The sequence below is a fragment of the Argiope bruennichi genome, chromosome 3 (assembly GCF_947563725.1).
Source record: "Argiope bruennichi chromosome 3, qqArgBrue1.1, whole genome shotgun sequence".
Taxonomy (NCBI): Eukaryota; Metazoa; Arthropoda; class Arachnida; order Araneae; family Araneidae; genus Argiope; species Argiope bruennichi.
The window spans coordinates 34,692,728-34,707,795 of record NC_079153.1 but is presented as its reverse complement, the minus strand read 5'-3'; the positions used below and the strand labels follow the sequence as shown (position 1 = coordinate 34,707,795).

General features: G+C 29.3%; 1 protein-coding gene across 1 annotated transcript in view; it reads right to left on the bottom strand.

Annotated features, from left to right (window-relative positions):
• Window positions 1-7,178: 7,178 nt before the first annotated feature.
• Window positions 7,179-15,068, bottom strand: part of LOC129963563 (thymocyte selection-associated high mobility group box protein TOX-like) — a 115,884-nt gene continuing 107,994 nt past the window's right edge. The window contains exons 10-13 of the mRNA XM_056078023.1: window positions 14,139-14,351; window positions 13,215-13,475; window positions 12,213-12,364; window positions 7,179-8,528 (exon numbers count right to left, since the gene is read on the bottom strand). Coding sequence (XP_055933998.1) covers window positions 8,462-8,528; window positions 12,213-12,364; window positions 13,215-13,475; window positions 14,139-14,351 — 693 coding nt within the window. The 3' untranslated portion in view covers window positions 7,179-8,461. The remainder of the gene's footprint in view (window positions 8,529-12,212; window positions 12,365-13,214; window positions 13,476-14,138; window positions 14,352-15,068) is intronic.

Sequence of the window (15,068 nt, the reverse complement as noted above, 5' to 3'; positions counted from 1 at the left end):
TTGAATGGCAGTTGATTTCCCATTTAACTGCTTCACATAATTTTCCACAGCACGTTTTGAACGTTTTATGAGGGCTGCAATATTTCTCAAAGACTTTTTTTCATTGTAATAAGCTTTTATTTGGCCCTTTTCAAGATCTGATAACCATTTACCTTTAGCCATATTTCTTCGGCAAAAAATTAAGTACTAACGAGGACGTTTTCAATATAAGCTTTTTAAGTTATTAAAACAACTGGTAGTAAATGAAAATGAGCAATAATAAAGATTTAACTTGAATTTATATTCCATCTCATCTAGCTGTCCCTAAAAATTTGAAACACAAATTTGGCCTTTTTTTTCTATTTTCTTCTTTTATTAGCATTGATATTTATTTAATTATTTTAGATTTTTTTATTATATTTAATTTTTCATGTTTTTCAAACAAGTTTTTACAGATATTAGATAAAAATTATTCCGATTTTATGTTTTTATATGGTGTCCCTAAAAATTTGAAACACACCTTAAGAGCGCCGTAATGTCATGGGTCTGGTCTGTGTTAGAAAGGCTCATGTACACAATGAACAAAACATATATGAAGCAAAAACACATGGCTCTAATGCTTAATAATTTGACAGAATCATGAACATGAAATTATATCTAAACTGTTTAGATGAAATTAAACATAATCAAAATACCCGGCGAAACAGCTGTTCATCAAAGGCGAGTAGTTATGAAAAATTCCGAAATGATGGCATCGGTATCATGGATCACATACTTTGTTAGGAAATAGTGAACTGAAATGAGTAGGATACCCGTTCTAATTGCGCAGCTGTCTAGCGTCGCCTTTGCGAGATGACATGTTTTACTGCTTCCATATATGTATCTTGTTGTTTTACAATCAAGTGGTTGTACTGTTCTGTTCTTTAAGTAGGTACTGCGTGGTTCTTTCAATCTAATCGACAGCTGTAAAGACATCGGTTAGATATAAGAGCCCCTGAAAGCTAAAAAGTTTAGTTAAAATGCAACTAGTTTGCTTTTGAGATTTTAACTTAAAATACTTGTTGGAAGTGAATTGAAACAAGTGGGAAAAACGACTATAACCGGTGCTTTGAATCGTTTAAATGAAATACTTGTTATGCTTCATTATAATGAAATATAGCAAGTATTTCATAGCAATCAATGCTATGATTATAATGAAATAACGCATGCATAAATGCGGAAACATAAACAATAATTTATTAATAATATAAATATATAATAAATAAAATAAATATATACGAGTTAAGTTCTGCCATTTACCTTATGTTCTGACTTTTTCTTATGTTCTAACTAAGGAATAATGTAAGTACTGATTTAGTTTTAAGGGTTACAGATTCTTGGGAATTTTAATTTTGAGTGGTAAATCGATGCACTAAACCTTAAGAGTGATATCAGATTCTAACCTTTTTTCTTTTTTTTTCCCCCCTTAAGTTTAAAATTATGGAATGGGTGCCACGCATTCAATTCGCCAATGTTCCAGTCAAGCATTCTGTCGTTGTCGTTATTTGAAATTTGGAGAAAGGATGCAACTGAGATATAATTATAATACCACAATTTAATACGAGGCACTCGAGACATAATACATCATTTTTTCACAATTGGCTTTAAAAACAATATAAACTCAGTATGGTTTCGTTCCATGACGCCCACTTAGACTAGCACATTGTGCATCTATATTATTTTATCCTTCTTTCCTTGTCAATAAGCCACTGTTTTATAATCACAATTTTATAATTCCGACCCATCTTGAGACATGCGGATTAAGCTGAATGACTGGACAGTCGCGACAGCATTGGCGGGAAGTGAGGTAGTCCTAAGGGCATCGCCGGCTACAATATAAGCCCTCCTCTCAGAAGTATGCTCCGTCATCGATAGGGGTAACTGACCCCACAACATTTCTGTTCCTACACGGTAGCGAGAACCAACCACCTAATGGATGCTTTTCATCCTCATCTCTAAGATGTCACACGGTGGGATATCAGTGCTTTATAAGGGGACATAGCACATTTGATGGTTGGAATTAAATCAGTGCAACTCGTAACAGTAAGTAAAAAATCGTATTAAAATTTATCATACTGACAAACATTCAGCTCCTTTTTGTATTCATTAGCTTCGATAGCAACTTTGAAGAAGTAAATTATTATTATTAAATTATTCTGAATTTCTCCGATATCTTTCAATCTAGATATTTAATTGTATACTTTCTAACTTAAATATGCATGCAAGGTCAGGATTAGGACTGGCACCAGAGATGTGCATTTGTGCAGCGGCATAGATTGTTGTGCGTGTAGGTGCACCAATTCTTAATCCTAAATTTGAAAATTCGATTGGTTTTGACGGATTTTGTGAACAATCCCATCATTCATTGGGACTTGATCCCTAATTACTTCAATTGGGCAAAAGCATTGGAGAAAGTGCTTTTAAGTACTAATAATATAGCAGTAGAATATGTGCCATACCATATGCAACAATCTATGATATATATACGAGGAATATATGTCAGAATAATTTTGCACAAGCGCAGAATACTCTGGCCCTTACCAATAATTATTAATAACATACATGCATTTACAAACATCATATTTGTCTAAAAGGCAAATTCTCTGCACTTACATATCGGTATTCGATGCACCTTATGTTCACTAAATAATAATTCATCTGAAACAGTATGAAATTATGTTTTCGAGCTAGCAATTCATCGGTTTGTGAATGCATCATTCAATATTATTTTTCTTGGCAAAAAAGTATGAAGAATATTTACTTTTTCAAATAAAATTCTTGAAAAAAAAAATTAAAAACTTGCTTACTGAATCATAAATTTAGAGAATTGAATCATACTTGTTTTAGCACATAATTTCGTTTGCTAAATGGAATAATCTGAAAAGTAATACTTGTCCAATACTTGTAAAAGTAACAATATATCGAATACCTTTCAAGACTTCACTTGAATGGAAGAAATAACAAAAAATAATGCTGAATTTTGAGAAGTGAAATATGCAATTATGATGCCAAGTGGAAGCAATTTCGCAATTTTGAATCTCATTTCGATGGGTGTGCAATGAACTGGTTACATTACAGATAGTGATGCTTTCATCGACAAGAAAGCAAGAAAACATAGTTAAGAAAATAAAGCCGAAAAGTACATAAAAACCGCATTTGCAATAAACAACGGCACACGAGCAGCGAATCGCTACTAAACAATTGCTGTAGTACACAGTGCTGAAAGAGAACTCGCTGGAGATCAACACTTTAAAGAGAGATTTCGCTGGTCTAGTCCTCTCGTTTCGATTGACTTTTCCATCTGTGCGCCTCTGTTTTTATAGCTCCCTTGATAAGGACCCCCAAACAAATACTCAAACTCGAATCCCAATGAAAATATCGCTAAAATTCTCAAATATTCGCGAATCTTTATTTTATTTATTTATTTTTTTGCGCATGTGTCGTCAAATGATCGCCAAGGCCGTGGTTATTGATTCGACATTCATTCAGAAGTCCTTACAATATTTGTAAAATTCTCTTATTTCTTAAGAACTTACAGGGCAGGGGAGCAATATTACAAATTCGTAATACTATTATGAAAATAACACTTTAGCTGAGCCTCACATTCCAAGATTAAATTAACCTGAGAACAACTTTGTCTGTAGGAACTAAGACCGCTCTTCAAAAATGGAATCATAACTAAAATCTCAGTTCTATCGACAACGAAAAAAAAAAAAAAAAAGGTAAGAAAAATTAATGATTTTTTCTTCGACGCTAACAATCAAGCAGCATGCAAGTTCATTTCTTTCAATTATCCAAACAGTGAAATCAGCTCAATTTTAAAATATTTGTTTAAACACTAAATTTTTAAATAGTTTTATATAATTTGTACCGGTTATTCGATTAGGATTAGTGAATACATATACATTTTTGGGTTGCATAATTTCTCATATATTAAAAAGATAACTTTCATAATACTTCAATCAATAACATAATTAAGATGGATACCTTCATAGTAAAAATAACCTAAAAGTAAGTTCTTTTCAGTTTGAAAGTAAATGAAGTATCAAATCGTATTATCATTTTTTCTTTGTGACAAATAGTGATCGTTTGCAGTCAAATCTCTATCGTGTTCAAATTTTCTGTGACATTTAATTGTTGCATTTTTTAGATTATTATTTTCTCGAATACGAAGTACACTAAGTCCGAAAAACAAATTTTGGGAATTATGTCTGTCTGTCTGTCTATCTATCTGTCTGTGAATACAATAATTCAAAAACGCTGTGAGCTAGATTTTGATATGTTTCTTTACACCAAATTTATATCCTGAGCCAAATCCATTCACAGGATATGAGGCTGACTAGCTGTTTCAGTGCGAGTAAACACGATATATACAATATAAATTCGACGAAATGTGGTATTCAAATTTAGCCTCAAAATTGTAGATAAGTTTCAAATTTGGGATCAAATCTGTCAAAGGGCTGATAATCTGTCGGTTTATACTTTCGCATGCATATAAATAGGATGACACAAAAATGCAATGACTTAAACATTTGAAATTTGATTTTAATCTTGCTTTTAAAATTACGATTCTGCGTCTAATTTTGTTTTATATCGGTCGACAAACAAAATTCCAAAATGAATATGTGATTTTCGTTTTTGTAATAAAGGAAATCGAATATCCGAGATACAAAGCACAAGGAAAAAGAAAATCTGAACATTCGTAGCTATCACGGTGTTCCCCACGTTTCACACTTTTATGCGGGTTCTATAAGACAATATATAAGAAAGTTTCAAAGAGACCACTCTCGCTGGTTTATGTAAATAAAACCATTCAGAATGAAAAAGATAGATTAAAAGGCCAATAAATGCTCACAATATTTTTTTTACACACTGTTGTCAACTTATGAATGGATTTCTCCCTAGATCTAATTTGAAGTTCGTATAAAAGCTATTTGCAATGGGATGCAAAAGCTTCTATTTCGATACTATGGTGTGTATTAAATGTATTGGGATAAACGTTCTCTAGCAAGTGATAATTCAAGTAGAAATAATTTTGACGGGCTAATGTCGGTTTAGTTATTATGTGGTTATTTGACCATGGTTTAGGATGTCCTAAAGTAGCTCACACAATACTTAACAAAAAAAAAAAAAAAAAAACATTTAATTAAAATGAAATCTTTACATTTAATAGTTATTAGTTTAAGCATATATATATAGGACGATATTATTCAACATGACTAAGCTTTTTTTTTTTTTTTTTTTTTTTTTTTTGCATTTTCGGGTTAAAAAAATTGTGCGCTTTCCATTTATGATGTACTCTAACACAATTTAAATTAAAATCAAGTATCATTTAAATTTTTAAACAGTTTTCTGCGTTTTTGTCATGTTTTCAAATTTGCTTATATATCAATGTAGTCAATTTTTTTCTTTTTTTAAATTCTGGGTTGACTTGACTTCGGGTTGATTGCTTCATAAGTCAACTTTACGAAAAAATTAAGTTTTTAGAATGCACTCATTTTTTTTTTTTCTTGCATCACTTACATTTTTATATTTTAGATAGTGAAACCAATTCTATTGAAGGCCACCCTAGAGTCTAATTCGACTCTTGGGGAGGCTTTAAAGAGTGAGAAATTATAATATTGATTCACTTCTATCGGGGCTTAGTATCTAAATTCTAAATCGTTATATATAGCTAAAATGAAAAATATCTATTAATTGGGGAAAAATTATATTTTATGGTGTTTGAGTTAACAAATAAATTTCAAAGAAAGTTGAAAAATCTAAGAATATATTGTTCTGTATTTATTATATATTATGATGCTTCTTATAAAGCATTAAAAATCTCTTATTTCAAAAGAATTTTTGCAATTAAACGCTGCCTCTATAAGAGATCGCTCGCAACTTGATATGATGCACCGTTTTGTTATTTTTTAAACTGTTCCTTAAAATAAATTTGTATGCGCCCTCATACTTAAATGAAAGCACCTTTTCACAAACACGGATCAATTTTAATTATGAAACTTTTTTTTCCCTCTGTTACCGTATGTTTAAAAATATTGACGATTTTCTATTAAATATGACTGATAGAGCAGAGAAACAACATAAAAAGTTGAAATCCTTAACTTTTTAAAAAATACATTTATTGAATCAACCAATATAAAATAGAATTCTTCTCGCCGTTTAAAGTATTTTTCCCCCTGGAATTATATGCTAATCTCAACGGTTTAGAAATTAGGTTTTTGCCCGATGATAAGAGTGGACAACCTGTATATGAAATGAATACCCATTCTGTGAATATTGGACTGTATTTAGCATCTTTATTATTATAATACTTGTCTACTGCACTTTTAAAAAATACTTTGTTAGCATAGTTTTATATCTTACTATATATTGAACGAATACAAATCAACTTTTTGCGATATTTACTGTATAAAAAAATGTTTTTATTTGCAAAATGTATCTTTCGCATATATACGTAACGTCTTAATATACCTAATTTGTGTTCTAAACGAGACATAATTTGATCTCTTAATCATAAATCAATAGATCATAAAAATCAATATTAAATATCTCTATATATAATCGATCTATTCTTTTCCAAAATTATTAATGGTTCAATTGCTTGTAGTTAATATATTGGGCTCTATATTTCGCTGTGCTTGTCCAAACTTTGAGAAATCATCACTTGTTTCAAGAAATATTTTGTGTATTTAATTATATAAAATTCTCTAATTAAAAATTTTGTATTAAGATATCTATTGAAAATAATTTAATACGTCTTTTGCTACTTTTAAATTAAAATGTGTTCGATTTTTGAATGCACGAATGTGTTTTATTTTACCTTCTTACTTTCGATTTACGCCCCAATTTTTATTTTTGTGTGTTTTGGCGACAGCATGCTTTTGTTTTTAAGTAATATGCATTTGCAAAACTTTATAAATTCAAAGAATAAAAAATAAAATTATAAAACTCCCCGTGTTTTTTAAGGGATTAGATAGTATGTATATTGATTTTTTAAACCATAGTAATGGTCTTTTTATATGATGATCATCATGTGTTCTATTTTAATGATAATCTATTTTCATTTGGGTGGTTTTTATGATTGTTATTTTTTAACTGTACTCAGATTGTATCGTACTGTACTGTACTGTACACAATAATCAATAACGAAACAATGATAGGCTTTAATATTTTATTTTCATAATTGAATATCAATACATAAACAACTATTCCATGCACAAAATACACAGGTGGTAAAATTGTCACAATATCAACACTTAATCAATGTGTGCATCAGGAACAGAAAATGCAAAAACTGGATGCTTAATAAAGCAAATGGCATTGGGTTTAAGGATTTTAAATATGGATGAATTAAACCAAGTATATTCAAAATAATTTTTAAAACTATACAACAGACAGTTTTACCTTACGTCAATAAAATTCATTACTATACTACACTTTTTGCTGTGAGTTCTAATGAAATAAAATAGTAAATTCATTCCAAAATCTTTAAAAGGAAAAGTAAAATAAAATTTGAAAATCATTCTTTGTTATTTTATGCAAAACAATAAATACAAGCAACTTAAAATGAACTATTCCTACTAGAAGTGAATTTGCATCGATTATGCAGTATTAACAGAGGAGAGGAAAATTTCATCCAAGAACTTTCCCCTTACATCAATGCTGTCAATTTTGCAATAAATAACATATACAATGGAAATTTTATCCAAAACATAACAAATATCATTTGATAAGTGTACAATAACAAATGCAGTCAATTCATCAGGACACAGAAGGGGAATTTCTAGATTTAGAGGCAAACTTGAACAATCAATGTAGACAAGGGGGGGGACAAAAAGCAGGGAGTGACCATTATACTTTACTAGGACAAAATAAAACTTGGGGTAGCACAGAAGAAAAAGTTTTTAATAGTAAAACATTTTGATACAGTCTTTGGGGGGACACAAGTAGGGGATATCTAGCTACAAACAGATAGTACAATTTGTTTTAAAAGAGAAACATTTCAGTTTGAAGTTGTTGTAGCATTCACAAGATTGTCTATGCATCTTTGCAGCAAGGTAAAACGCCCTTCAAATTTTGTTTTAAGAGAAAAATGCCTTGATCCAAACTTCATAAATCTTCATTACCTACACTGTTCTAAACATAATCATATGTGAAGAACAGAACCTTCGCTAGTGTAAGCTCTTTTCTTTAGAGTTAATTTCCATTTTTCTCTTGATCCTTTTATTTTTGGGTACTCGTTTAGTTAGTTTCAATTCTCACTCAATATGAACAGCAGCACTTTTAAGTCCCATTCACGTATAGGTATTTCAATAATATATATACAATGCAGCGCAAAAAGAAAAAGAACTTGTAATACTGAGGAGACATTGCACCCTGTACAAAACATCACTTTACTTTCTTCTTTGTCTTTCGCAAATGAAAAGTTCTGGAAGAAAAATTACTTCACTGTGGAATAAGGATTTGCAGTGGCTTGTCTTTGGGCCACCCAGGTAGCAAAAACATCCCTGAAAAATTAAAAATTTAATGCTGATATTCAGAGCCATTGGAAAAAATGGTCTAAATAATAAAAAGAACTAAATTTTATATTGTTTCAATCAATAAATGTACAACTGAAAAAAATAAATCAAAACTTTTATGTGATCTTAATAGTTACATTTAAATATTCTAGACACAGCAATATTAAAAAAATTTTTTGAATACTTTTGTGATATGAAGCTTAGAATACCATTTTAGATTACAACCTCAAGGAAAATTTAATCAAATCAATATCTAATTCAAGAGTGAAATGTGTGGAAGAAAGTAATTATTTAAGATAATGAAATGCAATAACTCAATCAATTTTACACTAGATGAGTCAAGGTTTTTTTTTTTTTTTTTTTCGTTTGGAACTATATTATACTTGGAATATTTTATTAAATACTAGCCGCCTTTGGCGACCAGCCGGTTCGCCAATCTTAATGTTCGTTTAAATTTTAATAATTAAATAGGTTGAACCGGAGTTTAACCCCCTTCTTCGCCAAGCTGCGATAACGCTCCAAACCAGGCAATCTTTATTATGCACTATAATTGAACATCTGCTCCTTTGCTTTTGAACATTTCGCAAGGTCGTTGTTGGCGATTTTTAAAAATTGCTCCAAGCAGGAGGTTAAACTCCGGTCGTACCATTAAATATTTTACGCAATTCCAACTTTAATAGATTCTTCGGCAAAATATTTTAAAACTTCAAATTTTGATAGTCATATAATTCACTCATAATATTATAAGGGCCTTCAGTCATAGCCTGATATGTATCTCTCTCATTTTCTGTTACACCTCGTAGAAATTATGCTTTAAATTAAAGTGTAAATGATTAATCTGCAATTAATATAATAATATTTTTTACTGAAACAAAGCATTTTTTTAATACTATGATTACTGACAATAGAGTCACTGAGCGTTTAGACTTTATGGGCACTAAAGAATATTTTTCTTAATTTATGTAATATCTCAAGAATTTGTCAACAAAAATTTCTCAGATTCATCATGAACAGATCGATTCATTAACAATGTTTAATTTTAAATGCATCAAACACTAAAAAAATAAAATGAATCGTTTAAAATAATCGGTCGAAAACAGGTTTAAAAAAATACTTAAAAAACGATGTACTTAAAACTATAAGCATATACAAAAAAGTATATAACTAACATAAACACAATTTAATTACAAAAGCATCCAAATAACCTAAAAATAATTTAAATCATTGAAAATAGGTTAAAAAAAACTACTTAAAAAACGATGTACTTAAAACTATAAGCATATACAAAAAATATATAACTAACATAAATACAATTTACTTAAAAAAGCATGCAACTAACCTAAAAATAATTTAAATCATCCGTTGGTTGCCATGTCAACAGTCAGAAAACAATGCGCATGCGTGAATTTTCTTCGCCAGTTACGTTAACGCAAGTGCGAGAATTTTTCTACGCCAGTTGGGGTAACGCTATGCAGATTATACATTTTTAATTTCCTTTATTCTGTGTTATTTTAATTCAAAAGTACTTCAGAATGAATGTGAAACATGGATTAATTAACAATGTTTAATTTTAAATGCATAAAACATTAAGAAAATAAACAGAATCGTTTGAAATAATCCGCCGAAAAATGTTAACCCTAGCCTCAATTCTGTTGGGAGAAAAAAATAACTGAAAGTTGGCGGTGGGGAAAATGTATGATTTTTTTGGCGGAAAAGTTGGCGGTGGGGAAAATGGAAGATTTTTTTTGCGGGAAAGTTATTTTTTAACTAATAATTTAAATTCTAATTAAAATTTCAAAAAAAGGGACCCCAGGTGCACATTCCCGACCTCTAAGGTATACATGTACCAAATTTGATAGCTGTATGTCAAATGACCTGACCTGTAGAGCGCCAACACACACACACACACACACACACACACACACACACACACACACACACACACACACACACACACACATTGAGCTTTATTATAAGTATAGATGATTCAACAAAAACTGGATAAATATTTAGATTTTATAATTCTTTCATCAGTACATTTATAGAATGAAAGAACAACAACAAATATAGAATGTTAAAGCATATTTTAGCAGATACCTAACCGAATAGAAGAAACCTTTGGAATTTTATAACTTTGATTTATTTCACTATGGGAGGCATTTTATGTGCAAGAAGTAATGATAAAATTGACATTCATTCATATCGCAATAAAAGTACAGAATACACCGACATTTTCCCCTTCAATGGTTTTACACTGAGATTTTGATAGGAATTTCTTTGACACGTGTTGATTTAGGCAAAGGAATTTCAGGTGTCTTTTAAAAGAATGTTGAAAGCATTAAGGATTTTTATCTCTTCGCTTCACATATGAGAAAATGCTGAATTGAGCCATTTTATATAGCAAGTATACAATTAATTGAATAAAAAAGTAGGAATTGAATCAAGATAAAAGAGAACATTTTAGAATGAAGTTAATGTGTTCTATATTAAAAAATAATTAGAAAATTAACTCAGATATATCAAACATATTTTTTAAACAGTTTTGTGGCCAAAAAAAGAGAACAACTTTTAATTTTTAAACTCGATTTATTCCAGCATGGGAGGCCTCATTTATTTACAAGAAAGAAGTGATAAGATATGCCAGTCCACGACAAATGAAACTGAAATTTTCCCCCAATGATTTTATATTATGAAATTCTGATAGGGATTTCTCTGATGCATGTTGATTTAGATATCATTAAAAGAATGTTGTAAAGCATTGATTAAGGATTTTTATTCCTTCACTTAGAGTGTGGGAACTTTCCGATTTCAGCAGTTTTACTCGTGTAGGATTAAATAAAAAAAGTTGGAATTAGATCAGGAAATAAGACCCCTTTTAGAATGAAGTTAATATGGGTGAAATTAGATAAAAATTATTAAATTAATTACAATTTTAAAATATTATTATATAAATGCATCATTTTACAATTTAAATTCATTATATCATTCAACATTAGAAAGATTAGGAGTAGTCATATTAAAAACTTTTTTTAATGATCAAAACACCAATTTTTTTGTTAAAACAAGTTTTTATAATATAAATTTAAAATTTTCATCTTTCTTTCTTCTTTGGTATGCTGTCATAGTTGTACTATTATACTTGAGAATTTTGCTTGCTCTATTTTTAAGTTTTAATTATTTGACTGATTTGTACATCTCGTAGTACCAAAGAGACTCTTTACTATCTAAAGCATTGGGTAATTTTAAAGATATTTAAAAAAAAAAAAAAAACTTAGTAGTTGATTTTTTAGTTTGAACATGGTTTAGAAGTGGCTTGGCCGAGTTACATATTGCATGCTTTCCAATGGTTTTCTAAATAGATCTATTTGCAATTTTTTCCAAACTAGAAAGGCATTTAACAAATATTTTAATAGAACATAAGCTGAGCTGTTAGCCTAAATTTAACCCTGAGATTAATCTAGTTTTTGAAGCATGCAGTATCTTTCCTTGTTGATTATGTTTCAATCTGTTTTGAACTACTTAGAAAAAAATTGTTTTATTAGCAGATTAAACTAATACGCTTGAAGTCCTTTAAATTAAAAACCAAAAAATTTTATACTAGTATGAATTTGATAGGTTCTGTTTCATAATAAACTTTCTTTAAAAAAAGCAAAAATAATGAAATGTACTCACTTGCAGTGAGAGACGACACATTCACTACTGCAGTATTCTCGGTCCCAATCAGGGGAATCTATAGCAGGATTGGAACAACCATTTCGAAGACAAGTGGGATAGGAAGACATCTCAACCGAGCCCATGTTACCTTGATTTCCTCCAGTGTTCACCTGCAAAAAAGGAAATTAATTTTTTTTTCTTTTTTCATAATTGATTTTAATCTATGAATTTAAAACATATAATTTCTTGTAATTTTTTTAAAAACTATTATTCTTTAAATTAAGCAATATTTATTTTATGTATACACTTATTTACTCCAAATGCATAAATAACTGTTGCAAGTGATACTGTAAGAGCAGGTAAAAAAAAATCTTTTAAATAAAATTTATATTTTAGCCTCGAATATATTGACAGATTTTGAATCCCCCTCCATCTTCAAAACTTAAAATAAGTCCTATACCTAAGTCCTATATTATTACCCTGGAGTACTTTGGGATAAGTACTTTTATAGAATACAATCGATACAATATAATAAATAAATATTTAATATAATACTTACATAATTTAACATATCTGAAATAATATTTACTTTTTAATAGTTCGTACAGATCTCGTGGAATTAATCCATACTGTAATACCAACAAATTTGGAAGAATACATAAATATTTCACTAAAAACAGTATCTGGCATTCATTAAAGTATTTAGACATTTAATTAACAAAAGCAAATGCTGCCTGTTGGCACTGTACAAGGCAGACCATTAAATCGAGGACTAGCAAATTTTGTGTACATAATTTGGAGAGCAGACATGTGCATTTTGAAAATTAAACAAAATGTTGGCATTTTTTAATAATAGTTTCCATATTATCAAAAATTCAATTATATCAATTTAGTTTTTAAATATTTAACTGAAAAATTCCATATTAAATTAGAAAAATGTTAATTTTATTGTACACAAATAATTACGAACAGATTTTTATTTTTTAATTACTATTCACTAAGGTATAGTCGAACACTTACTGTCGTCATATTCTGATTATATGATGGGCTATTTGAAGCCGAGTTGCACATCTGAGGGGAGTTTCCAGGCATCTGCTGAACCTGCCTGTTCATCATGCCCATCTGAGGAGGTGACATGTGAGACTGCTGCATAGATTGCTGTTGGGGTGGTTGTTGCTGTTGCTGCTGTGGGGCCATTTGTTGCTGTTGCATACCCATCATTCCGTTTCCTCCTTGCATAACATGAGGAGGGCTGGTATTGGTCAGATGTTGTGGAGATTGCTATAAATTAAATAAACAATAGATGAAATGAAAAGAAAAAAATGCATGTTTTGACACTTGTTATTTCATTTTTACACTTTCAAACTTAGATAAATATAACCCAAATAATAAAGTATAACAGGCTGAAATATAAATTAATTTCTAAAATCATAATTATACACTTTTTTGCTGATAAAAGAAAATAATTCTTGGCCTTTTCACATTTTTCTATTCTTTTTTACATTTTTCACTAACAAATATCTTGTATTCAAGACAGATTTTAGTTGTATTATTTCTTTTAAAAAACTTTAATTATATTTCCATAGTATGATTACCAATTACTAATGAAAATGAAATTTTCTCACCGCTTTTTATGAATATTACCCAATTAAAGGATTTGAATAAGTAATACTTTTAAAAATCCAAATTCCGGCAAAAACAAATTATGCTTTTTATGTTGATAAAGAAAACCAAGCAATTTTGAATTCCAGATACAACAACCAACTTTACTCCTTTAGCTGTCTTTAATATTGTAATGTTTTTAAAAATTTTAATGAAAAATATTCTTTTTAATATATTGTGTTGCAATTTATGCGTTTTAAATATTTGTAAATTAAATATATATTTATTCATTCATCCACATGTTTAAAGAAGATACTAGTTTCTCTTATATCAGTTACTTACCATTTGCCATACTTGTTGATTCTGTGGATGCATATTAATGGAATTAGTAACAGGTTGCATTGAATCAACGACAGATGTCAAAACTGGTGATGGCTGCTTTGGCATGGACATCATACGTCCAGGAGGGGAACTGTTTGGAGAATGGGTGGAAGAAGGACTGGAATTCACGACATTATTGTTCCCATACATAGAATCAGATTGGTCCACAGCAGCCTACAAAAGAATAATAATTTTTAAAATAAGTTACTATATTTTTTTATAACTACTTATTTATAACTTCTTATTTGAATTTTTATATCTACTTTATATTGTAAAGGGGAAAATAAAAAAAAAAATTAAAATTTTATTTTCCAAAGCATTAGTTTTATCCTCACATTTACACAAACTGAAATAAATAGTTGAACAAATATAAAATCAATCAAAATTTACAATTCAGGATTAAAAAAATATACAGTGCTTTGGATGATCAGACATAATTGATGCAAAGTTATTAGCCATTGAAATTCAATATATTAATTATTTAGGATATTTACCAACGCGCTGGTCAGCTTACTTTGTTATATCATATTGTGTTCAATTATTCTCATTTTTTTTGCATTAAAATTTTAAATTTAAAAGAAACACAGTTTAACTAGGTAATTAGGACATATAATGTTTATAAAAAATAATTTAATTCTATATTTTATAATAAGACATAAAAATAAATTCGAACATTTTAAGTTCGTAAGTTCGAACAAAATTTTCAAAACGTCTATTTAAAGCTAATATGTAAAAAAAATCCTAAAAAATTGAAAAGAAATATTCTTAGAGCTAAAAAAATGTAGAAATTTTTTTTATCAAAATGCGAACATAATTAAATGCAAATGAGAAATGGATAATTGCCAAAAATTATTCAAAGCAGCAGAATTTTAAAACTAAAACCAAGCGTCA